Source organism: Halichoerus grypus, chromosome X, assembly GCF_964656455.1.
Source record: "Halichoerus grypus chromosome X, mHalGry1.hap1.1, whole genome shotgun sequence".
Classification (NCBI taxonomy): Eukaryota; Metazoa; Chordata; class Mammalia; order Carnivora; family Phocidae; genus Halichoerus; species Halichoerus grypus.
In genome coordinates this window covers 93907026-93932853 of record NC_135727.1, presented here as the reverse complement: position 1 = coordinate 93932853, position 25828 = coordinate 93907026, and the positions used below count along the sequence as shown (strand labels likewise).

Here is a 25828-nt window from a genome sequence, read left to right as displayed (position 1 = left end):
ATCAAATGCCTTCCAGTAGAGGAGCATTCTGCAAGAAACCTGAGTGGTGCTCCTCAAAACTGTCAAGATCACCAAAAAAAGCAAAGTCTGAGAAACTGTCACACCAAGAGGAGCCTAAGGAGACACGATGACTAAATCTAATGTGGTATCCTGGCATGGAAAAACGACGACGTTAGGTCAAAACTAAGAAGAGCTGAATGAAGTATGCACTTTAGTTAGTAATAATGTATCGGCATTGGTTCATTCATTTTGATAATGAATGTGTCATACTAATGATAGTATGTGCCATACTAATGTAGGTTGTTTATAACAGGGGAAATGGTGTAGGGTATATTGCAGTTCTCCATACAATCTTCTCAAATTATTTTTGTAGATCTAAAACTCTCCTAAAAAAATAGTCTATTATGCATGAAACATTTTTGTAGATGTCACCCTGTGGCCTTTGCTATAGGTTAACTGGAGAACACGCCTAGGAGTGGAATTGCTGGGTCATAGAACACAGCTTTGCTAGATATTGTCAAATTGATCTTAAAATCCTTGTAACAATTTTCATGTCCACTATCAGTGTATGAAAAATCGAATTCCATCCTCCTTTCCCAGTGCATCCTCATCGATTTTTATTATTTTCAGACTTTCTTAAATTTTTGCAAAACTGCTGGGTAGAAATGATGTGGATAGTTGTTTTAACTTGCAATTCTGTGATTCGTGTTCTTTTACTTCAACCAGGTTCCTATGTACTGAGTTGCCTGTTGTCTTTTACATTTTAATTTGTAGGGTTTTTTTAATTTTTTTAATTTTTAATTTTTTTTTTAAAGATTTTATTTATTTATTTGACAGAGAGAGACACAGCGAGAGAGGGAACACAAGCAGGGGGAGTGGGAGAGGGAGAAGCAGGCTTCCCGCGGAGCAGGGAGTCCGCTGTGCAGCTCCATCCCAGGACCCTGGGATCATGACCTGAGCCGAAGGCAGATGCTTAACGACTGAGCCACCCAGGCGCCCTGTAGTTCTTTATATATTTTGTAGTTCTTTAGTAGTTTGTAGTTCTTTATGTATTTGTAGTTCTTTATATATTTTAGAATATTTGTATGTTATGTTACTGTCAAATGTGTTTTCACACCCTTGATTTTAAACATTTTTAATGATGTCTTTTATACCACCAGACTTTTTAATGACACCACTTTTTTTTTTAAGGTTTTATTTATTTATTTGACAGAACAAGAGAGCAGGAGAGCACAAACAGGGGAAGCAGCAGAGGGAGAGGGAGAAGCAGGCCCCCCGCCGAGCAGGGAACCTGATGCAGAACTCGATCCCAGGACCCCGAGATCATGACCTCAGCCGAAGGCAGTCGCCTTACCAACTGAGCCACCCAGGTGCCCTGACACTACTTTTAAATGTTGTCAAATTTATCATTTTTTCCTTTATGTATATACATTCCATTGCTGCTTTGAAAAATCCGTCCTATTGAAATAACAAAGCATTCTCCTCTATTTCCATCTAAAAAAAAATAATGCTTGCTGTTGTTTTTTCAAATATTTTATTTCTAAATAATTAAGACTTCATTTTTTAAGTAATCTCTACACCCAACATGGGGCTCAAACTCACAACCCCAAGATCAAGAGTTGCTCGCTCTACCAACTGAGCCAGCCAGGTGCCCCAATAGCGCCTCTTCTTTCAAAAAAACTTATTATAAAGCCTTAGAAACTTAAAGGGGGGCATTGGCACATGAGCAGAATATCCAGAAGTGGGTCCACCTGCATATGGAAATTTGGTATGTGATAAAGGTAGCATCTCAGTACAATGAAGGAAAGATGGACCTTTAATAAATAGTATTGGGGTAACTTCTTAGCTACACAGAAAAAATAAACCAGGATCTGATAAATTCCAAATACAGCTGAGATTTAAAGGTAAAAAAATTAAACCGTACATGCCCAGAAGAAATCTGTATTAGGGAGTGCAAAACACTTTCCTAACTAGGGATCAAAATCCAGAAACTAGGGAAAAAATATCGCTAAATCTAACCATAAAATTTTAAAAACAGAAAAAAAACAAAAACAAAAACAAAAACAAAACCTCCATGCCAAAAAACACCATAAACCATGGAAAAAGACAAATGGCAAATTGGGAAAAAATATTTGCAACTTGTATCACAGATAAGGATTTACTTTCCTTTAAGTATTTGTTTAAAAATAGAGAAATAACAGGCCATCTGCCCCATAGGAAAATGCGAAAGAGAAATGAACACACATTTCAAGAAGAAATGCAAATGGTCCTTACATGAAAAAATGTTCAACCTGTTTGGTAATAAAAAGATGCAAATTGGGGTGCCTGGGTGGCTCAGTCAGTTAAGCGCCTGCCTTCAGCTCAGGTCATGATCCTGGGATTGAGCCCCGCATCAGGTTCCCTGCTTAGTGGAGAGCCTGCTTCTCCCTCTGCCTCTGCCCCCCACTCCCGCTTGCTCTCTCTCTCTCTCTCTCTAGTGCTCTCTCTCTCTCAAATAAATAAAATCTTTAAAAAAATATATGCAAATTAAGTTTCACAAAGATGCCATTTCTCATCCGGCAGGACAATATACACACTGGCTAGAACCTCAAGCAGGAAGTTCAACAGAAGCAGTTAAAATCAACCTCCAGTCTCATTCCTGATCTCAGTATTTCATCCATGTTTACTTTTTGTAGATACCCTTTATCAGATTGAGGAAGTTCCCCTCTCAGTTTGTTGAGAGTCTGTATTTTTTATGATAAATAATTGTTTAATTTCATTAAATACTTTTTCTGCATCTGGTGAAATGTGGGGTTTTTTTTTCCCCCTTTATTCTGTTAATGAGGTGAGATACATTGATTTTCAGATGTTAAACTGATCTTGCATTTCTGAAATGAATCTCACTTGGTCATGATATACTGTCCTTTTTTACATATTGCTGGATTTGATTTGCAATATTTTTTCTAGGATTTTGGAGTCTATGATCGTGGGAGATAGCAGCTTTTAATTTTCCTCTTGCTAATGTCCTTGTCACGTTTTGGTATTAAAGTTATGATGCCCTCATAAAATAAGTTTGGCAGCGTTTCTGCTTTTCCTATTACTTGGAAAAGTTTGAGTAAAAAGGCGTTATTATTTTTTTAATTTTTAATATATTTTTTTTAAGTAATCCCTACACCCAACGTGGAGCTCAAACTCAAAATCCTGAGATCAACAGTCGCATGCTCTACTGACTGAGCCAGCCAGGGGCACCCTCCCTTTTTTTTTTTTTTAATTTATTAAACGGTGTTATTTCTTTAAATGTTGAAAGAATTCACCGTCGAAGCCATCTGGGCCTGAAGTTTTCATTATGGGAGGCTTTAAACTGCAGTTTCAATTTCTTTAATAGATATAAAAATCTTCAGGTTTTATTCAGATTCTCTTTATCTTCTTGAATAAATTTGGTAAATTGTGTTTTTTGAAAACTTCATCCATTTCATGTCCATTTTCACATACTGCTTTTCATGTAACTAACTGTATCTAAAAGTAACCAAAGAGCTGATGAGGAAATGCTCTTTTTTCCTAAAAGAATTCAAGTTTATAAATTATTTGTTCAAAAATAAATTATCAATTTAGAACCTTACTATTTTGTAACCCCAAATGAAATCATGGGTCTAGGCAGTCATTATTAATGGCTGCTCAAAATATTAAGCGATAAGCTGATGGGAAGTTTTATAATGGTTGATTTAGGCTGACACTACCTGAACCCACTGATCAATTTTAATGCTCCCCAAAGAGAAATAACCAGAAATTATGTGTCACCTCTTGTGATACAACACAAAGTACACACCACCACCTATGAAATGTTGTTGGCCCTCCCCACAACCAAATCAAACCTGAATCTAATTATGTCTGCTTACATAACTATCAGTTGACAGGTAACACGGGGGCCAAAAGAACATGTTAAATGACACAGCAAGAAGGCAATCAGCAACAATCAAAATATAGGAAGTTCTAGGAAAATGACATGGTTTCTTTAACAAATAAATTATTATTATTATTTTTTTAAAGATTTTATTTATTTATTTGAGAGAGAGAGAATGAGAGAGAGCGAGCACATGAGAGGGGGGAGGGTCAGAGGGAGAAGCAGACTCCCTGCCGAGCAGGGAGCCCGATGCGGGACTCGATCCCGGGACTCCAGGATCATGACCTGAGCTGAAGGCAGTTGCTTAACCAACTGAGCCACCCAGGTGCCCAACAAATAAATTATTAAAAAAAAAAAGGAAGGAACTGGGGACTATAAATTAAGAGAAATAACAAATTTAACAGCAACCGGATACAACGTATGGACCCTGTTTACTGATTTGAAAAAACCAATTGTAATAAAAAGAAAAAAAAACTTAATATCATTGGGGAAATTTGAATACTGAGAGGATATTTCATACTATTATGGGATTATTGTTAATTTTTTTGGTGTGATAACAGTCATAGTTTTCTTTAAAAGGTCTTTATCTTTCAGAGATATGTAAGAAGTATTTACTGGTGAAATGATATATCTGGGGTATATTTCAAAATAATTGCGGGGGAGGGGGTGGTTATAGGTAGTGGGAGAGTGTAGCTGAAATAAGATTGGCAACGTGTTGATAATTGTGGAAGCTGAGTGATGGATACATGGAATTTTGTTATATTGTTCCCTCTACTCTTATATATATTTAGTCATTTCCACAATAAAGTTTTTAAGAACCCAACAGTGCTGGAAAACAAAGATGCCATTCACAGACCAAAAATATGAAATTTGAAACATCTGAAAGCAGATGGGATCAGAAGAGAAGTCAGAAGACAGGAAACCGCAGATTAAGTCATCAGAAGGGTTCTTGCCAAAGCAGCCTCGAGAAAAGGGGGTGGGGAAGTATGCCCTCCCACAGTTATATATTTTCAAAACTTATTGGCAAGAGTTGGAACAATTAGGGTCCTTTCTCTCCACCTGGCCCTTTTTTTCCCCTCACCTGAATAGAACTGCTGATCGGGAAAGTCCAAGAATGTTCTCTAAAGAAACTGGCCCTAATGAGGTGAAAACCTGAGAAAGTACAATTGGCACTGTGCCAAGGGCAGGGACCAGAAAACAGAGATCAGGCTCCATCCCTCTAGCTGTCCAATAAGTTCTCCATGGAACTGCACTTGCCAAGTACTCCCTGCGCCCCGCCTACCTATAAGAAAAGCTTCCTACAACTACAACCCGTCTTTTTTTTTTTAATATTTTATTTATTTGACAGAGACAGAGAGAGAGCAAGTGGGGGAGGGGCAAAAAGCATAAAATAAACCTCCATGAGTCCTTACTGATGATTGAGTCAATTAATGATTGAGTCAATTAATAAACAGGGGAGAAAACACTTAACCTCCTATGCAGAATTTAAAATAATTTATGTAGATACACCACTCTAAAGGAAGGGTAGTATAATTCCTCTCTTTTTAAGTGTGGGGCTGAACAGAGAGACTGCCTTTCCAACAGTGCAGGAATGGAAAGAGTTAACTTGACAGTGGAGAAACCTGACCAACAGCCAGGTGATCCGGGGCCACCATCAGCAGTGGTTAGGTCATGTTGATAGTATGAACCCTTGATGTGACATGATGAAAATGGCACTCCACCTCTGTGACCTTCTTCCTCAAAACCCTAACTCCAGTCCAATCATGAAAACACATCGGAAGAAGTTCAATACCGAAGCATTCTACAGTATACCTGACCATCAAAAATAAGGTAAGTCTGAAAAGCTGTCACGCCAAGAGAAGCTTAAGGAAAACATGACAACTAAATGTCACGTGAAGAGGGTCCAGGGGGCGGGGGGAGGAAGGGGATATTAGGTAAAAACTAAATCTGAATAAAGATAGACATTAGCTAGTAATAATGTATCAGCATTGGTTCATTAATTGCAACAAACGTACCACAATAACGTAAGATGTTAATAATAGGGAAAACCGTAGAGGTCTGGGGGAGACATATGGGAACTCTGTACTATCTGCTCAATTTTTCTGTAAACCTAAAATTATTCTAAAAAATAAAGTCTATTTAAAACGTACAATTTGTGGGGCGCCTGGGTGGCTCAGATGGTTAAGCGTCTGCCTTCGGCTCAGGTCATGATCCCAGCGTCCTGGGATCGAGCCCTGCATCGGGCTCCCGGCTCAGCAGGGAGCCTGCTTCTCCCTCTCCCTCTGCCTCTTCCCCTGCTCATGCTCTCTCTCTCTCTGTCTCAAATGAATAAATAAAATCTATAAAAAATAAATAAAAATTTTAAGAATAAAAATAAAATAAAAAGTACAATCTGCTTAAGCAAAAGACAGGAATCTTCAGAATGAAAGAACCTAAAGAATGCTGAATATAATGAGAGATAAACATTGTGTTTCATTTCCATGATTCTGATTCCCTCTATCTCACATTTACTGAGCCCTTATTTTGGGGCTCTCAATCTCACAATCTAGGGAGGGGTTTAGACCCCTCCTACTGGCCTTGGTTTTTAAATGTTAGCTATGTGTATCTTCTCTGCAAGGGCAGCACACAGCAAAAGGACCCTAATGCGGATTTTTAAGGCTAATTCAGTTTTTTAAAACTCACATTTAGAGACAAATTTATGAAACTTCAGAACTCCAAGAAAAAAATCCACAAAGCTTTCAAAGAAAAAACATACGAAAAAGGTTACTCAGAAAGGTTCCAAAGCCAGCTGACATCATACAATATCAGATAGTAGAATACAGTGGAGCAGTGTCTTCAGAATTCAAAGGGAAAAATATCATCAATCTTAAAGTGTATGAGAACAGAAGATATTTTAAGCACCCAAGAACTCGGAAAGTTTACCTCCCACACCTGTAACAATTACTCAAGAAAATAGTTCAGCCAAAAATATAAGTAATCCAAGAAAGAACACATGAGATGTAAGAGACAGTAGGTGCGGAGCCTGTTCCAGATTGGGGTGTGGGCAGGAGGATTTGAAGAAAAGTGAAAAGAGGCTTGATTACAGCTCGAGGCTTGGGGAGACTTCTCTACTGAACGGTGACGTTTTATAAACGTTTCCTTTTCTGTGGCTCTGATCGCACTGCTTGACTCTATATAGAATATTTATATAAAATCACATGGTGAATTCTGTTCCTTTTTCCGTTTGAAGTATGATTACTGATATACTCGGATTTACTTTTACCATCTTATTTTATGCTTCCTATTTACTTTGTTTTCTCCATGCTTCTTCTTTTCCTGCCTTTAGACTGGATTGCTTATTGGTATGTTGGGAATGTGATTTGTTCACAACTAATAATTCATTTAGGGATGGCTCTTTTTTAAGATTTTATTTATTTATTTGAGAGAGACAGTGCAAGAGAGCAAGCACGAGTTGGAGGGGTGGCGGGGGGAGAGGAAGAAGCAGGCTCCCCGCTCTACGCAGGGCTCGATCCCAGGACCCTGGGATCATGACCTGAGCCAAAACCAAGAGTCCGACACTCATATTCACAAAATTTATAAGGTCCCACATATTTAGATTCCGCAGGCAAGTTCACCTCTGCAGTATGATCAGAATTCAGGATAAAGAGACATAAATGATTTTTTAAAATATTTTATTTATTTATTTGAGAGAGAGAGAACAAGCAGTGGGGAGGGGCTGAGGAAGAGAGAGAGAGAAGTAGACTCCCCACTGAGCATGGAGCCTGATGTGGGATTTGATCCCAGGACCCCGGGATCATGACCTGAGCCAAAGGCAGACGCTTAACTGACTGAGCCACCCAGGAGCCCCTAGGGATTGCTCTTAAAATTGTAATATACATGCACAAAGTGTGAGCTTCATCAATAGGTTTTGGAACAATACAAGAACTTGACATTACAAATCCAAGTATTTTAGTTCTACATTCGTTTTATTGCCCTTCCACCCCCAAGTAGGCATGACTGTTGGTTTACACGTGCAACGTTGGCTTAGATTTACCCAGCATTAGTATTAGCTGCTGATGGCTTGACGGTTGCACCATTCTCCTGAGAACTGCTCTCAGTAAGACAGTGCAGCTGGGAAGTTACCCATCCCAACCCCTAAGGGCAGACTGCAACCAGTGACCTGACTGATAACGGGGATACAAAAAGCCAGCTCCCTTGTTACAGTGGAGGACAACTCAGTGGACCAGTATTAGTTTTCTACTGCTGCTGTAAGAAATGATCATGAACACAGTGGCTTGAAACAACACAAATTTATTATCCTACAGGTGTGGAAGTAAGAAGTCCAACATGGGTCTCACTGAACTAAAATCAAGGTGTCGGCAGGGCTGTGTTCCTTGGTGGAGACAATAGGGGAGAATGTGTGTTCTTGCCTTTCCCAGTTTCAGGAGGCCACCAGTATTCCATGGCTCGTGGCCCCCTTCCTCCATCTTCAAAGCCACAACACAGCACCTATGTGAACATTCTTTCATAGGCACATCTCTTTCTCAGACTCTTTCTTTTGCCTCCCTCTTCCTATCTTAAGGACTTGTGATTACACTGGGCCCAGGATACTCCGGAATAATCTCTTTGAGATAGGTTGATATGCAACTTTGATCACATCTGCAACCTTCATCCTCCTTTGCCACGAAACCTAATGTACTCACAGGTTCAGGGGGATTTGGACGTGAATATTTTTGGGAGGCCATTATTCTGCCAGTCACAGTGCCCTTCAAGCTCCAGAGCCCTTGGCAGGTTCAGGCTAAGGTAGTTTCCAGCCGAACCCATACAAAGGGACCTATAGGAGGTTGTGTCCTCATTCAACAGTAAACAATATTCATCATAACAATGTGTAAAACTTTATATAGACATGTAATAAATTGTTCCTACAAGGATGCAAAAAGGAAGGTGTTCTAGAACTAAATCCACATCTACCATAATAGGAAGTCCGAGTCAAGTCATTTATCATTAATACAAAGTCTAAGAAATGTGGTTGTAGTAAATACCAAGAGAAACAACCAATGTAATTGAAACTTCTCTGGGGAAAGAGCCACGAAGTTGGCAAAAGGTAGAGCAGAGAAGTGCTCCCTTTTTTAGAAGCCTGATTTGTAGCCAAATACTATATGACGTCTCGAACTATGTACATTATTTTGACAAAAACAACTTAAAAAATTCAGTGAATGAAGCAAAAAAAGTTCAAAAGAAAGAGCCCCTTAAAATAGCAAGAACCTAAAAAAAAAAAAAAAAAAAAAAGCAATAACCTATTGAATTCCTATTCCTAGATCTAAAACAAACCTTTTACTAACTACAAATTAACACGTACTTACCGTAAAGACTTAAGATGACATAAAAATGTTGAAAATACGTGAAAATCCTATGCATACACCAAACTCTCAAAGATGGCTTCTATGAGCATCCATGTGCATACTTATGCTCACAGGTAGAGTTTTTCCAAAAAAGTGGGATCACACTGTTTGCAACCTGATTATGTCACTAACGTGTGGATCTGTCCAGATCAATTTATACAGCTCTGCAAGTCCTCTTAATAATTGCACAGAATTCTGTCATTTGAATGTACCATTAAAAGTAATAATAACTTGACAAAACTCAGGAGACCTGAGGGTAGCAGGGAAGAAATAAGTTCATTTTCCTCATCTTTAATTACAGGGAGTTAGCAAATATTATCTAAGGTGGGAAATAAGGATAGGAAAAAAGTATGATATTTAAAGTAATAAAGGCATTTACTAGAAACACAAAATATATTAGCCATTAAAAAAGGAAAGTGGATGTGCACAGAATTCCTTAAGTTTCAGAGTGGACAATCCAATATATACTAACCAAACTTGGACAATAAAGATAATATATGTATAAATACATTAAAATGTAAATAAAGAGATCTTTTAATAATGGTTGTCTCATAAAAGGGGATAAGGGTGGGCACTTATATCTTTTCTGTCATCATAAATGTACCTACTATTACAAAAAGATATTCATTTTCATAATATGTAACTGAAAATAGCTATTTAGAAAGCAGTACATAAACTATGCTCAATTTTTATACAAAATACATATAATGTGTTCATGCACAGGTAGAGAAGACTCCAAAGGCTATGTACCAAGATATTGACAACAGTTAACTCTAAGTACATATTATAGACACTATATATTTTTTATGCAGACATTTTTCTATAATGAGCATATTTCATTTATATTTATTGGAAATAAGAAAACACATTAAAAATCATCTTTTTTTGTGAGGGGGAAGGATGGGGAGCTCTATAAGAATAAAAAATAAAGATCAGTCCAAATGTCCTTAAATATCTTCTAAAGCCCAGGCCACAAAATACCTATATTCCATACACTCAAGTTTAAATAAATCTTGCAAACAGTCGTTATGCCCTCGAACATAAAAATCCCCATTTTATTTATTTTTATTTATTTAAAATCCCCATTTTAGACAAAGGCAGGCTATATAGGTTTTTCATTCCAACTAAGCCCCACCAAGTCATTTCTGATGGAGCCTCTGATTTACGGGACTACTACCCAGAAAAAGTTTCCCATAGGCTGCCATCAACTCTGCCACAGTAATCTCATACTCACTCACCCATTCACATTAACTGAATACCCGTCTTGAGCAAAGCATTACACAGCGTGCGTCACGAGTTAGAGATTGATTAACACAAATGACTGCCTCATGTAGCGTATAACCTTGTGGGGAAATGGCACAGACGTGAGGCAGAATAAGGGTCACTAACATAGAAACGACAGTATGGAGAGCATGGGTATTATTTCGCATTTGTATATAAATATTTTCAAACAGATCAACAGATACTTGGAAATGTATAGGTAAAAATGAAGGACTGTATCTTGCACTTCTCATTCATGTGTGGACTCTAAAAAGAAGTTATCCCTAATACTTATTTGCCACGAATCATATGTCAGGTTCTCCTATATGATTTTTTTTTTTTTAAGATTTTATTTGACAGAGAGAGACACAGCGAGAGAGGGAACACAAGCAGGGGGAGTGGGAGAGGGAGAAGCAGGCTTCCCGCGGTGCAGGGAGCCTGATGCGGGGTTCGATCCCAGGACCCTGGGATCATGACCTGAGCTGAAGGCAGACGCCTAACGACTGAGCCACCCAGGTGCCCCCTGGGTTCTCCTATATTAGTATAGAACTTTTATAGAGGACGATTTTAGTCCCTATTTGAGGGCAGACTTTTTGTGCCCCCACTTTCCTAGTGCATCAAACATAGAGCAGACACTGTAAATATTTCCAAAATGAACAAACTGAGCTGGCTACTAGAGCTCCCCACAGTAGCCTGCCTCACTGTAGCAGGTGAAAGCATCATGAGGACACGGCACACAGAAGTGTGACCAAGGTTCCACCTCATGTCGCATATTTTTCCCTCTAATTCCACAGCAATGGAAGGCTTGGCAAGGCCAAAACAGAAAAAAGCTCAAAAAAGATAAAACAAGTACTTATAAGCAAAATCACTTCGTATTAAGAAAGTTGGAGTTTTATTTAGCATTGTACCTGAGGCACCGATGACAGTAAAGGAAGAAACGGGAAGATCAATCAATCCCCACGCTCAATTCTAAGGAGTCGTGATAATGAAAGCACACAGACTGTAACCAATCTTGAAGTATGAAATGCCTCATTGTTTACAATACACGAAATATACTATGGGGGCTTCCTATTGAAAGGAGATGGCCTGAATCCCTGCAGTCTTTCCAATCTGAAGACCCCAATAAGTGTTGTTCTGCCATTTTTCCAATTCCAACATAGAATTCTATGAACAAAATGAATCACACAGAGAGCTTTTCGGGGCAAAGGGCCTCTGAGAGAGCGTGATGTGGCCCGGAGAAACAAGTCAACTGGCCTAGCCTTCAACACAATGCTACCAAAACCTGAAAGCCTTAGCACTTACATCTCAGATTAGATCAGAGAGACAATTCTGTTTAAGGTACAATTTCATAATGACAAAAAATCACTGTCTTTCAGATAGTAAATTCATACCATACTACTAAGTATTTCAAAGTAATTTTTACCTCTTTGTGAAGAAGGGGCCAAAATAATAAATAGGATTTTTAGAAATGAGAAAGGAGGTTCACTCAAGGTTAATAAAATGAATCAGTGACCCAACTACATGTACCCTCAAAACAATTAGCTCTGCCCAGGCTGCCAGGATAAATACATTAATTAAAGAAGCTTATATACAAGAAATTTTTGCAACTACAAATATAAAAAAAAAAAAAAAGAGAGAGAGAGAGAGAGAGCTTTAGACATGAGTATTTCCTTAGAAGAGCCTTCCTTGAAACTGTTTACTATACTTATCATAGAAGCAAAGTAAGAATTGCAGAAAACCCACCACCTAAAAACTGATATTAAATCTGTTTAATATCTTTAATAATTCTATTACTTCTAAATCCTTCCACAAAAGGGCATTACAGTTCTTCAGTTTACTGCAAACATATCTTAAAAAAAAAAAAAAAAAGCCAACCGCAATGTTGAAGCTGTAATACAAATTTTTAATTACCAGCACTACACTATAAAGCAAAATGAAGAACATCTTATTTAAATAAAACAAGGATAATATTTCACTGGGGAATATATCCAACACATTTTTTTCTCTATATATCTACATCCAATGGTGGTATTTTATAGGCTAATTTCAAAACAAATGCATATTTTAAAAAAATAAATGAAAGGCATGTTTTGCTCAGGAATACTATTGTACACATACCATATAGGTTGTTTTTACAGCAAATACTAGTTTGCCAAACTTCAATGGCAAAACACTAAGCTGTTGAGTTTGGTACTGTCCATCTAGTTGTTTCTTGTTGCCCTGGAGAATCTGGCGGTGAGTATTGTCGAGAAACCTTGTTGCCACCATTTCTCTTCTTATAGGTGACTCCACTGTGATAGAACATTCATATCCTTAAGATGCAAGGCCTAGCAAAAAGCCTCCCACAAATCCACTGGATATCACAATGTTCTGTTTGATAAATTCTGTTGCCTGAAACATAAGTTTAAACAAAAATACTCTTAATTGTGCTACAACATGGACAAACCTTGAAAATGCTACACGAAGTGAAATAAGACAGACAGAAAAGGGAAAACATTGTAGGATTCCACTGACGTGAAGAGTGAAATTCATCGAGACAGAAAGTAGGACAGAGGCTACCAAGGGCTGGGGAGAGGGGTCAATTGTGGGAATGTGTGCTTAATGGTTAGAGTTTCTGTTTGGGATGATGAAAAAGTTCTAAATGTGGATAGTGGTAATGGTTGCATGAAAGTGTGAATTCAGTACTTAATGCTACTAAATTGTGCATTTTAAAATAATTAAAATGGTTAATTTTATGTTATGTGTATTTTGCCACAGTAAGAAAAAGAAAAAAATGATGCAAATTAAAGAAAAACACTCTTACTTATTGAATCTGGTGCTAAGTAACATTTTCACAGCTGTTTTCTCCAATTCAATAACTATTTGGCAAAGATTCTCGTACCCCTACTACTGCAGGTGCCAACCACCACACAAGATGCCAAGGCTGTCCATTATACTCTGAAGGACCGCAGGGCCCCAGCCAGATCCAGTAAGCTTCTTAGCTACTGAGATAATGGGTATATCAATGGCAAAAAATCTCACAGGTAACAAGAAGCTGTAGGGCAGACATAAATGGTCCATTTAGCAAGTTATTAGCACAGATTCCACAGCAGGCACAATGATATTTGTTCACAGTCTACTTGGCCAGCAAGAAAAAATGTACAGGATCAAATAAATATCACGTCGATAAAATGCTTATCCCAAATAAAACCATGAAAAAGCAATCAGACAAAGCCAGACTGTGGGATATTCTGCCTACATGCTTCAAAAATGTCAGTATCATGAAAGACCGGGGGTGGGGGTGGGGGACAAAAACAAAAACAAAACAGTTGACGGGACTGCTAAAGATTAAAGGAGCCTTCAGAGACATGATGATAACCAATTGCAATATATAATTCTTTTTTTTTTTAAAGATTTTATTTTTAAGCATTTTTTAAAAGATTTTTAAGTACGCTCTACATCCAATGTGGGGCTTGAACTCACAACCCCCAAGGTCAAGAGTCACATGCTCTACTGACTGAGCCGGTCAGACACCCCAATATATAATTCCTGATTGGGGGAAAAAATGTGTAAAAGATATTTTGTGGAAAAATTTTAATATGGACTGTATATTAGGACATATTATTGCATCATGTTAATTGGGGGGATTCATAAGGGTAACTGTAGTTGTACTGGAGAATATCTGTACTCTTAGAAGATATATGCTGAAGTATTTAAGAGTGAAAAGTAAGGATGTCTTAAACGATTAGGGAAAAAAAAGTATAATCACCTGTACACACACAGAGGTAAGGCAAATGTAAAATGAGTAGGTAAATAGGTGAAGGGTATTTGGGTATTCACTGTATTTGTCCTTCAACTTTTTAACTGGTCTGAAATTTTTCAAAATTAAAAGTTTGGGGTATTAAAAGAACATAATAAAACAAAGGCAAGGAGTTTTCAGTTCAATTCTAAACAGAGGATAAGAAGAAAAATATACATAAAAACATTAATTAATATATTAATAAAATATACACATTTTCAAAATATCCCACCTCATGAAAAAATAGGTAGTTTTAGTTTTACCACACCTTGTCTACACATGTACACATTTATAAAATGCAGAGGAAACCTTCTGGAAGAATAATGTTATCAGCTTTTACATGCAGATCAAAGTAGGTGGGAGACTGGCAGGGGAAACTATGTTAACTACTTAAAAAAAAAAAAAAAAGATTGATTTTTTTTTTTAAAGTAATCTCTACACCCAATGTGGAGCTCAAACTCACAGCCCCAAGATCAAGAGTTGCATGCTCTTCTGATTGAGCTCGCTCTTCCACTCCAATAATGATTGATTTAGTGGCTTGATCCCAAATTTTATTTAACACTCTAAACATAACCAAAAACACTCACTTTTTAGAAGAAGATAATCACTAGTCACATTTTCTGTAAAGCGAAACCCATAAGGAAAAAAAAATGAGCCAGGGGCGCCTAGCTGGCTCAGTTGGTACAGCATGTGACTCTTGATCTCAGGGTCATGAGTTCGAGCCCCACAATGGACACAGATTACTCACTAAAAAAAAAAAGAAGAAAGAAAGAAAGAAAAGAAAAAAGAAAAAGAAGGAGCCAAAAATGTACACTGTCTTACTTCTTCAATTATATTGTTGATTTCAGGTGCTGCCTTATTTGCTCGTTTCTTAATCTGTCTTTTGGCTTTGTTTACATCTTTTTCAACTCTCTTCCAGTCAATCTGCACATAGCCACTGTGACTGGCAATCTGCAAACATATAATAAAAATAGTTAATTCTAAACCAACTAGGTTGTTGACAAATCTATTACCGAGGAATATATGGACATTTAGATTTCAAGAAATCTATGAAGCTTATAGGTAAGATATCACAATTTCTTCATTTAAAAAATACCGAGTGCCTACTCTGTGCCAGGCATTATTCTAGGCCCCCAAACTATAGCCAATGACAAGGGAGACATCAGTCCCCACCCTCAGAGAGCTCTGTATCCATAAGGGAAAAAAGATATTAAGCATAATTAATTACTTAGATGTGATGAACACTATGTTAAGAAACGTATAGTACATGATGAGAAAAGATTCCAAAAACTGTACTATAACTGTACCATAATTCTATCAGAGCTTTCGGAATTTGGGGATTAGCTAAAAAGACAGAGATGATCCAAGTTATACAGCTAATTAAAAAGTACCCTTTAATTAAACAGATGTTTAATTACAAGGCATCAGAAGCCAATCAGTTATTAGGTCACTAAAGAAATCTAAAGTAGCCTGACAAAGGCTCTTATACTAACTCCGGCTCTTTACTTAAATTAAGAATACATTCTGGCAATCGCTTTTGAAAGTGGAATATGAAAGAAATATGCTCTACACAAGGTTCATGCCGTAAGTCCTTTCAATAAAACTATAGCTAAATGCTGATTAACTACAAGAAAACCCCTCATATGGTATTATTGAGACACTACAAATTCTGAACAGGAACAACAGCATGATGTGTAAGCCAGTACCATAAATTAGTCTCTCCAAATAATAAAATAAAAAAGTAAAGAATCACATTAGTAGTAAACAATTAAGCCATGTACACCATTATAAATCACTTCTAATACACTTATGCTTTCTTTGTAATTTTGTAAGGCACCCCTTGACTTTGAACCACAAATAAAACACTTCAAATAATAAAAGTATCTGATTTTACAGAAGTAGGTCGACTGAAGTTCCATTTTCACTGTGAATACAGACTCCACAGAGGAATGGATTTATCTGCATTCCTTCATTTATTCACCTATTATCACTTCAAACTCCAGCCTTAGCAAAACAGAGTGGTGATCAAATCAAATGGCAAGTGAAAGCTTTTCCTGGCAGTCCCTGACACAGTAATTTGGGTCACAGGCATGGAGGGGATGGTGAAACTTAGGGACCCTCCCGTACATCGCAGTTAAAATACAAGGGCTCCAGATTTAACAAAAGCAAGCAGATTTCAAGGGGAGTTGAAACTTGCAGGAAAGGAACAATGTAAGGTGAGCTGCCCATTTTTCTGGTTTTATCCTGAGGGCAGGATGCACTTGCAGGGTGGCTAAAACTTAAATAGAAAACATGCTATCTTTCTGGCCCAAAGAACCAGATGACAGAGTCTACGACAATAACAGCTACCAGAAATGAGAGAGCTAGATAAGGGGAGCCCCAAATTCTATGTGTAAACTCTACCCAAGTCCTGAAGCACACATTCATGGGGCAGAGCCACACATTCTGGCCAAGGCTAAAAGAACTGAACTGAGATTTGAGCTGCTACCCACCACAGGTGAAACAGAGCTTACAATTTGAGTCTAACCAAGTTAACTGCCTGCTAAAATCAACGTATCAACACTCTTCAGAGGAATAAAATAGAATCCAGAGTTTCCACAACATTTCCCAATGCCCAGGATAAAATCCAAACTTATTTGATATAGGATAAAACAGGAAAATGTGGCCTAGTCTCAAAAGAAAATCAATAGATGCCAACCTTAAGAGGACCCGGTTATTGGAATCATCAGGACTTTAAACCTGCTATTAAAACTATGCTCAATAAGGTAAAGGAAACTATGCTTGTAATCAATGAAAAGGTAAGTAACCTCACCCGAGATACAGAAAATTAAAAAAGAACCAAATGAAAATTCTAGCATTAGAAAATACAGTATCTAAAAGAAAATTCTTAGAAAGGCTTAATGGCAGAAGGTAGATGACAGAAAAAAGAGTCTGTGAACTTGAAGCTAGATGCTAGAAATTCTACAATTTGAAAAAAAGATTGAAAAGATAAATGAACAAAACCTCAGGACATTATCAAAAAGCCTAACACGCATGTAATCAGAGTCATGTTCAGAAAGAGAAGAGAGAAAGAATAAGAGGAAACAAATCTTTAAAGAAATAATGGTCAAAACCTTCCTAAACATGGTTAAACACACAAATTTACAGATTCAGGCTCAGTAAACTCCAGGTAATGACCTAACATGATTATGAAATAACAATACTCAGATGACACGGCGGGGGGAGGGGGGGTTTGAGGGGAGGGGGAGGCACAGAGGAACATAAAGCATGCAAGTACTTGAGATGGGGGAGGGGGGCAGGCAAGGAAAGTTCAATAAATGAGTTCAAGTCTCACATTCCATAACAGGAAGCCAATAGTTAATACCTCAAACTGAATAAGAAATATTCAATTAACTTGTTTAGGAAAAAGGAAAGAAGTACCTTAAGAATCAGCTAAGAGTTCATGTAGTTGCCTCAAGGGAGGGAAAAATGGGGAAGGTGGGTAGTGAGGGAGGCAGAGGATTCCTCTAATCTGTAATAAGCCTTGTACATGTATTTGACCCTTTGAATTAGGGGCATATACAATTCCAAAAAAAATTAAATTTAAAAGACTTGGAAAACAGTGTGGAGGTTCCTCAAAAATTTAAAAATAGAGGCTACCCTATGACCCAGCAATTGCACTCCTGGGTATTTACCCCAAAGACACAGATGTAGTGAAAAGAAGGGCCATATGCACCCCAATGTTCATAGCAGCAATGTCCACAATAGCCAAACTGTGGAAAGAGCTGAGATGCCCTTCAACAGATGAATGGATAAAGAAGATGTGGTCCATATATACAATGGAATATTACTCAGCCATCAGAAAGGATGAATACCCAACTTTTACATCAACATGGATGGGACTGGAGGAGATTATGCTAAATGAAATAAGTCAAGCAGAGAAAGTCAATTATCATATGGTTTCACTTATTTGTGGAACATAAGGAATAGCATGGAGGACATTAGGAGAGGGAAGGGAAAAATGGGGGGGCAATTGGAGGGAGAGATGAACCATGAGAGACTATGGACTCTGAGAAACAAACAGGGTTTTAGAGGGGAGTGGGGAGGGGGGATTGGTTAGCCCGGTGATGGGTATTAAGGTGGTCACATACTGCATGGAGCACTGGGTGTTATACGAAAACAATGGATCGTGAATCACCACATCAAAAACTAATGATGTATTGTATGGTGACTAACATAACATAATAAAATTTAAAAAAGAACACTTAAAAAAAAAAAATTAAGAAAAAAAAAAGACTTACATACCACTGTCTATTTTAAGATGGCAGTGTGCTAAATATCTACTGGAAAACACTTAACACCGAGTTACTAGAAAACCTTTAAGTTCTAAATAAATAAATTTGTATCTTTAAATGTAAGTAAAGGTGACACAAATATGGAAGTGGGCCTAAAGAACAATGGGCAATCAGCCTGAAAACCACGTGTTACTCTTATCTCCTCTTTCAGTTTCCTTCTAAGTTTTCAAGGTGTGTCATATTTGGGGGAAAGGCTGGTGTGATGCAGACAGGTCCCATATTCTTCTGCTTAGTGACTTCAAAGAATATGTAGACTAGGCATAGAGAAGTAAAAGGTGGCAACGGCAAAACGTGGATTTGATTGGTGTGTATCGAGTGGACCGAAACAGACTTCTGCAAAACTGACAGAGTGGACTGAAATGAATTCTCTTTATTCTATGAACATTTTCAGAAACTCTGCTTCAATCCAGTACCCTTTCCCACTAAAGAGAAATGACAACTGAGTTTTCAGAATAGCTACAGAATTAAGTATGTTCTTGATTCTATATAAACACAAGTCAAAATCCACTTAAATAAAATTGTCTTCTGTACAAAAGCTGGCATGTTCATCCAAAGGCCTAAATTTTGATATTAACCATTTTACCTTTTTACCTCTTGGCACAAGGAATAGGCAATTACTCCTAATAATGCCACCGATAAAAAGAAAATATATATTTTTAAAAACCTGTTTAGTAAACAACTCAAAATCTGTGCTTAACGCATAAGAATCCAGTCCCTTTGTACTTCAGGCAATGACACGGGTTATTATATGATCAATGGCTTTGGTGTTGAAGTCAGATTTTGGTTGCTATGAACATCAATCATTTTAAAAATCTGGTAGGACTGACAGTTCTCTGTATCTTTAAAATTATTGCTAACATTCATTCCCAGAGATTTTCAATTTGGGGATTTACTATATTTGATCTTCAGGGAATGATATTTTTGGAAAAATATATGCCAAACAGACATGAATGCCAGACAATATCTTGATAAACATCCTCTAACCGGGAAGCATTTTTAAACCTTATACTTAGAGGAACATGAAGAAAACTAAAATTTCAAATCCCCCTGCCTCAGAAATAGGATTATGGATGATTTTTTTTAAACCCAATTTTCCACTTTCTATGTTATTATGGTTCCCTAGTTTTTAAAATCACGTTAGAAATTACTAACAGCAATTTCCTCTGAGAAGGAAAACTGCATGGCTAGGAAATGGGGAAAAGAAAGAGACCTTTTGAATTTTATGTACTCTGTGTGAATTTTAAATATATGTTTAAAATGGTCAGGATGAGAAGGTTGTATTATGGATGACATGTTTATTTTGCTGAAGAGATGTTTTAAGGGAAATTTGGGTATGTAATAAAAAAAAAATGAGGCACCTCAAACTTTAATAGTTGTCTTTTTAACTGGGATCTTTTTAGCTGGGATCAAACTATGCTTATAGAATACAGAAGTATTTAAAATTGTTGTCTTTCATGACAGATATCAGCTTTCAAAACTCACCTTAGTTTTTCCATAAACTGATACCTAAAAGAAAAATTCCATCTTCTATTAAAATGGACAGGACTGAAATGGCTAAACTTGACTTTCTCAGTTCCCAGGGGCTACATATGTAAGCAGAGGCAAGGACCTAAGGCTCCGACATACCTGAAGAAGAAGAAAGCCACCACCTACTGCAGTTGCTGCAAGCTTTCCAACTTTCTGGAACAAAAATCCCGCACACCTTTAATGAAAGGAATGACAAAAGATGAGAACAACTAATGATGTACTAAACTCTCTCCCTCTTCTCCTTTTCATTGCTTTCCTAATAAAATCTTAGTATCTGCCCATTTCTTTCGATCATATCCTTTATCCATTCAGAAACCCTCAGTGTTTCCCTTGTTCTACAGACAAGTCAAAAGTGCATAATCTAAGGGCGCCTGGGTGGCTCAGTCGGTTAAGTGTCTGCCTTTGGTTCAGGTCATGATCCCAGGGCCCTAGGATCGAGCCCATCGGGCTCCCTGCTCAGCGGGGAGCCTGCTTCTCCCTCTCCCTCTGCAGTTTCCCCCTGCTTGTGCTCTCTGGTTCTCACTCTCTCTATCAAATAAATAAATAAAATCTTAAAAAAAAAAGTGCACAATCTAGCGTGCCTGACTGGCTCAGTCGGTAGAGCATGCGACTCTTGATCTTACCAGCGTTGTAAATTCAAGCCCCACACTGGGCCTAGAGCTTACTTAAAAAAAAAAAAAAAAAAGTGCAAAATCTAAATTGTGATATGCTTCAAAATGAGGGATGGACAGAGGAAGGGAATTTATAGGAAAAAAAGATTGGCTACTGAAACAATGTTGAGTACTCAGGGCCTCATTACACTCTTCCTTCTATATTTGTCTAAGTTGAATTTCCCCATAACAACAGTGATTTTTTTTGTTTTGTTTTAAAGATTTTATTTGAGAGAGGGAGAGAGCATGAGCTGGGTGGGGGGCGGGGGATGGGGGGAAGAGCAGAGGGAGAAGAAGACTCCCTCCTGAGCAGGGAGCCCAACATGGGGCTCAATCCCAGGACCCTGAGACCATGACCTGAGCAGAAGGCAGATGGTTAACTGACTGAGCCACCCAGGCGTCCGTTTTGTTTTTTTTTTTAACGCAGTCAAGATATTCCATACACCTGGCCAACCCCCACTCTACCCAAACCTTCTGCTCCAATCCTATTAGTTTCCAAATAGGTCATCACCACTGCTCAAGCTATTAATCTCCTTGCTTCTAGGGGTTTCTACCTACTTTTGCCCATCTAAAGCTTTTTATCCTTTGAGGTCCAGCTGAAGTTCCACCTTCACGACTACACTTAAGCCCACATTTCTCATGGCTTCCTTACCTACATCTCTATCTATCTATCTCTATATTAAACCCATTTTGTTTCACCTATTCTGTAAGAATGTCAGTCCATACTTCTTTTGGGATTCTCTCCTTCGGTGAGCTCATATTCCCTTCAGTATTCCAGATCCATACTGTGCAAAAGAATCCCGGATTTCTAACTCTAGCCTTCTGTACTGGATTGAACAGTGCCCACCCACCCACCCCCAATTCATGTCCTTCCCAGAATCTCAGAGTGTGACCTTATTTGGAATAAGGGTCACTGAGGATGTAATTAGTTAGAATGAGGCCACACTGTAATAGGGTGGGCCTTAAATCCAATATGACTTAATCCAACATGTCACAGAGACACTCAGAGGGAAGACAGCCATGTGACGGCACAGGCAGAGCTTGGAGTGATAGGTCTACAAGCCAAGGAATGCCAGGGATTGCTGACCAGTACCAGAAGCAAGGAGCAGATATTCCCTCTGAGCCTCCGAGAAGGAACAAACCCAGCGGACACCTTTCAGACTGCTGGCCTCCAGACCTATGAGAATAAATTCCTTTTGTTTTAAGCCACCTGGTTGTGGTACTTTGTTACAATAGCCCTAGGCAACGAGTACACCTTCATAAATGGAAAATTTACATTTCCATGGGCTTCTCTAGCACACAGAATGACATATTCAAAATGTCACAAAGCAAAAATCATCTTTCCAACCAAATCAACTGTTGCTAAGGTCCCAATCTGTAAGTGAGAGCACCATTCTCTAGGTTTGCCCTCTCATGTTTATCTCAGACTCCACCTCCTTCATCACCTTCGGGGTCCAACTGATTGCCTGATTCTACATACTCTATTTCCGGAACATTATTTGACTTGGTCTTCTTTCCACTCTCAAGGGCATCATTACTACCTTGCTTCCAAACCACACTAAGGGCCCTCTAGCTAGTCTTCACACCTCCCATCTCTCCTCGCAATCATCCATCCTGATATTTCTTATTATCATCAAAAACCTATAACTACCTACAGTCGCATATAACCTCCTTAGCCTCCCATGCATGGCCTGAATTGGTCTGAAATGTTAACTGGTTAGGTTAATGCCCATTCCGCCTTAACACATGCCACAATAGTACATCAGTTTTATACCTTAAGAAAATTGCAAAAGTTTACTACACTGAATCTAATGTCATTGCAACAAACCACCTAACATTAGAGTCCTATTACTCAGCTCCTGGGCCGACACCTGGCTATAATCCAAACACGTATTACTGTAAAGACCGTGTCCCTCAGTAGGGGAGTCGGCAACAAAGGCTCTGATAAGGGAGCAGAGGAGGCCAGCAGCAGCCAAGTCACAAGTATATCCCAGGGACCGTGTCTCACAAGCATGTCTATCCTTTGCTTGATGGCACGAGCCACTAAAATAAAGCTACTAACTCCCCCCGCTCTGTCTCTAGGCTTTCCAAGCAAACTTCCGCCAATTATGGGGCTTCTCACCGAGTCTGGCCTACAAGGGGAAAGCACCCAATGACGTGATAATTCTATTGTTCGATCATTTTTTTGGTCTCTTTTAAGATGGGGCTTTAGGCCCAGGCTCACATTAACCAATCACCCATGGCACCAAATTGTGAGCTTATCTGAGCAGAGCACCAGACTCTCTATTACGGAGGGTCAAGGTACAAGCTATCTGTGGAGGATCAACTGAATAACCAGGGCCCTGACCAGGCATCTCACTTCTAATTGCAGGGCTTTTCATAAGCAGCTTTAACAAGTTACACATCATGAAGAAATACTGCACCTCTGCATCACAGAATCTTCACAATGCAGGTTTCTACCATAAAACGGCATTTACAAAAAGGCATAAAGGAGTGAGCCATTGTTCCAAGGTACATGTAAAACACAAATCAAAAAATTTACCACTTACCAAGTTTATGTAAATAACGTAAGATAAGTTTAACCTAGAATCTAAGAAAAAAATGATTACTCACAAGCTCAGCACCCCCACTAAAGTCAAAAATTCTCTATGGCTGTGAACATTTTCAAAATAAAGGGTCACACTTGTTTGACCCTTGTTATTTGGCTAATCTTTTATTCCAAGAATAACAACTTAATCTACAGCAGCAATTATGTAATCATGTAGCCTAAAACATTAACTGGTTAGTTAGGTTAATGCTTATTAACTGTTCCTCCTTAATGCATTCCACAATATTATTACAGAGTAAGCAATCAGTCCTCGAATTCCAACGAAGACCCAGTTTAATTCCAACTCTTCTTCGAAGTATAATAATCCAAATTAGTCCACAAAAATCAACAGAACCATCGGATTCATAATTTTCACTGAGAATTTTACACAGCTCTCTACAGGGCTGACAATCCTGGAGACCAGGTCTACTCAAAGCCTCAAAGGCTTTTCCAGTTGTTAGCTTTGAACAAGTAAAGATTATTTACATATAATTAACCCTTTTATGTTTCTTCCTTTTTACCCACTATCACTGAATCAGATACACTACATTTGCTCAATGTGAGAAGGTGTAAAATATAGAAAGTATCAAAGGAGGGGAGAGGAGGAACAGTGGAACAAGGGGTGGGCACGGGGAAGCAGATCACCAAAACCACTGAGTCCCCCCCAGAGAGTGTGGATCACACCCATCATACCACAGAGAAAAGCCTCAAGGTAGAGCTCTTCGGGGATTAACAGTGTAAAGCCACTGAATGTGCACAGTAACTGGCCTGTTTACAAAAGGGCAGCAGTCAGGATGCCAATGAAATTTAATGAAAAAGATGTTGTTCTCACCAGCCAGTCACTCCACCCATTACAATCTGGGTGGCTACCGAGTATTTTTCAACCATAGGTCCGGAACTGTGGCCAAACACTCGATTCCACCAATGGTGTCTTCTTGCATACTCAGTTAAATCCAACACTTCGTAAGACTCGTCATCGCTTTCATACTCTTCAAAATACAAAATGGAAAAAATACATTTAGAGTCAACCAAAAGCCAGAAACGTCCTGTACATTTCTCATCTGTTATTAACTCACTGCTAGCTTTGGCCCACAGCTAAAAATGCCCAGATGGAAACATTAGTTGGTTAAACCCAATCCCTGAGACTAGGGCCTCAAGAGTAAAGGGGCCTGGCATCTCCCTTCCAAAGGCCCAGGGACCGGCCTGGGGCCGGAGCCAGAGCCACGTCAGAATTACACAGAGGTGAGGGGTCGCCTCCCCAAATGGCAGTAAGGCCAGATCAGAGTTTCACAGCAGGAAGGGTCACCCCCCAAATCTCAGTAGGGTCCGGGCCAGAGCTAGACCATTTTCATCAGTGGGAGAAAGCGGGGGAAGGTGGGGTCCTCCCCTGACAGAACCGGTTAGGGGCCTGGCAAGATGAAATTACTTCACTAATTCACCTAAAAGGCTAAAAAGCACGTTTGAAGATGGAAATGACGAGCCAGAGGTGAAAGTAAGGCAGGAGGCGGGGCTGTGTTGGGGACGGGGGTCGCTCTCCGCCAGAGTTCAGCCCGGAGGGGAGGGAGTCTAGTTCCAAAGGGGTGCCTCCAAAACACAGAGCTCCAGGACCCCTGGGGCCGGGGGAAGAAGAGGCGCCCCCGGGAGCAAGGTCGAGAGCTGTGAGCCGCGTCTTGGATACTACTTCGGGCCCCGGCCGCTCACCTTGGGGAGGGGGGTTCCGGGTCGCCATGATACCGCCGGCGGCCAGCTCTGAAGGTGGTCCCCGCCCGCCCGCCTCTCCCCACTACTTTAAGAGACCTTCTAGGCCCAGGTGAAAGTCTATGGTCTCTTTTTTCCTCCTCCCCTTCCAGGCGCGTTGTCCCGTCCCCGCCCCTCCTCTCAGCGCAGGGTCTTCCGCGCAAGCGCAAGGCTCAGGGCTGGGGGGTGTGGGGGAGGGAGGGTAGCCGCCGCGCGAGGGCTTGTGGGAGTTGTAGTCCGTTGCCCTGCGCAACCCTTGCTTCCCACCCTTCCCCCACCCCCCTAGAATTCCAGCAACTAAATTTTGTAATTTTGTTTTAAAGAGCCTCAAGGCTGGAGGAGAGGCGGCGTCACGTGATGGTATAAAGCGAAAACCAGCTTGGCATTCTCAACACTATACCAGGATGCAAGCGCCTGAGAAAAAAGGCTTTTAAAAACGAGATAAGAGAAACCCTGTTTCAAACCGCACTTTTGTAAGGAGGCAAGGGCACGCCAACAGATGGAAAATTTTTCCAACGTGCTGCTGCTGGGAACTGGAACCTGTTTATCCGCTCCCTCTCCACATGTTTCCTGCCAGGAACCCAAGGGAAGTAGAGGAAGGCCTAGGGACTGACCTGACACGATATTCAAGAGGACATAATTTTTCAGCTTCATTTTTATTTAAATCTCACAGAGGAACGAGGTCAAGCTCTTC

General features: G+C 39.3%; 1 protein-coding gene across 1 annotated transcript; it reads right to left on the bottom strand.

Moving 5' to 3' along the window:
• Positions 1–11390: 11390 nt before the first annotated feature.
• LOC118531717 (FUN14 domain-containing protein 1) lies at positions 11391–25251 on the bottom strand. The gene is made up of 5 exons (XM_078065067.1): positions 25099–25251; positions 24230–24386; positions 20260–20335; positions 15122–15250; positions 11391–12912 (listed from the first exon to the last, which is right to left on the bottom strand). Exons 1-5 carry the CDS (start codon positions 25124–25126, stop codon positions 12835–12837), a joined length of 468 nt encoding a protein of 155 aa, XP_077921193.1. The 5' UTR covers positions 25127–25251; the 3' UTR covers positions 11391–12834.
• Positions 25252–25828: the final 577 nt, after the last annotated feature.

What these genes read in the sequence shown, in the direction of transcription:
- LOC118531717 (XM_078065067.1), bottom strand. Translation starts at nt 25,126, where the DNA reads ATGGCGACCCGGAACCCCCCTCCCCAAG. An exon ending in ATGGGTGGAGTGACTGGCTG is followed by an intron (nt 20,336 to 24,229) that starts GTGAGAACAACA and finishes CTTTCATTAAAG; the next exon opens with GTGTGCGGGATTTTTGTTCC. An exon ending in GTGGCTTTCTTCTTCTTCAG is followed by an intron (nt 15,251 to 20,259) that starts GTATGTCGGAGC and finishes ATATGTTTGCAG; the next exon opens with ATTGCCAGTCACAGTGGCTA.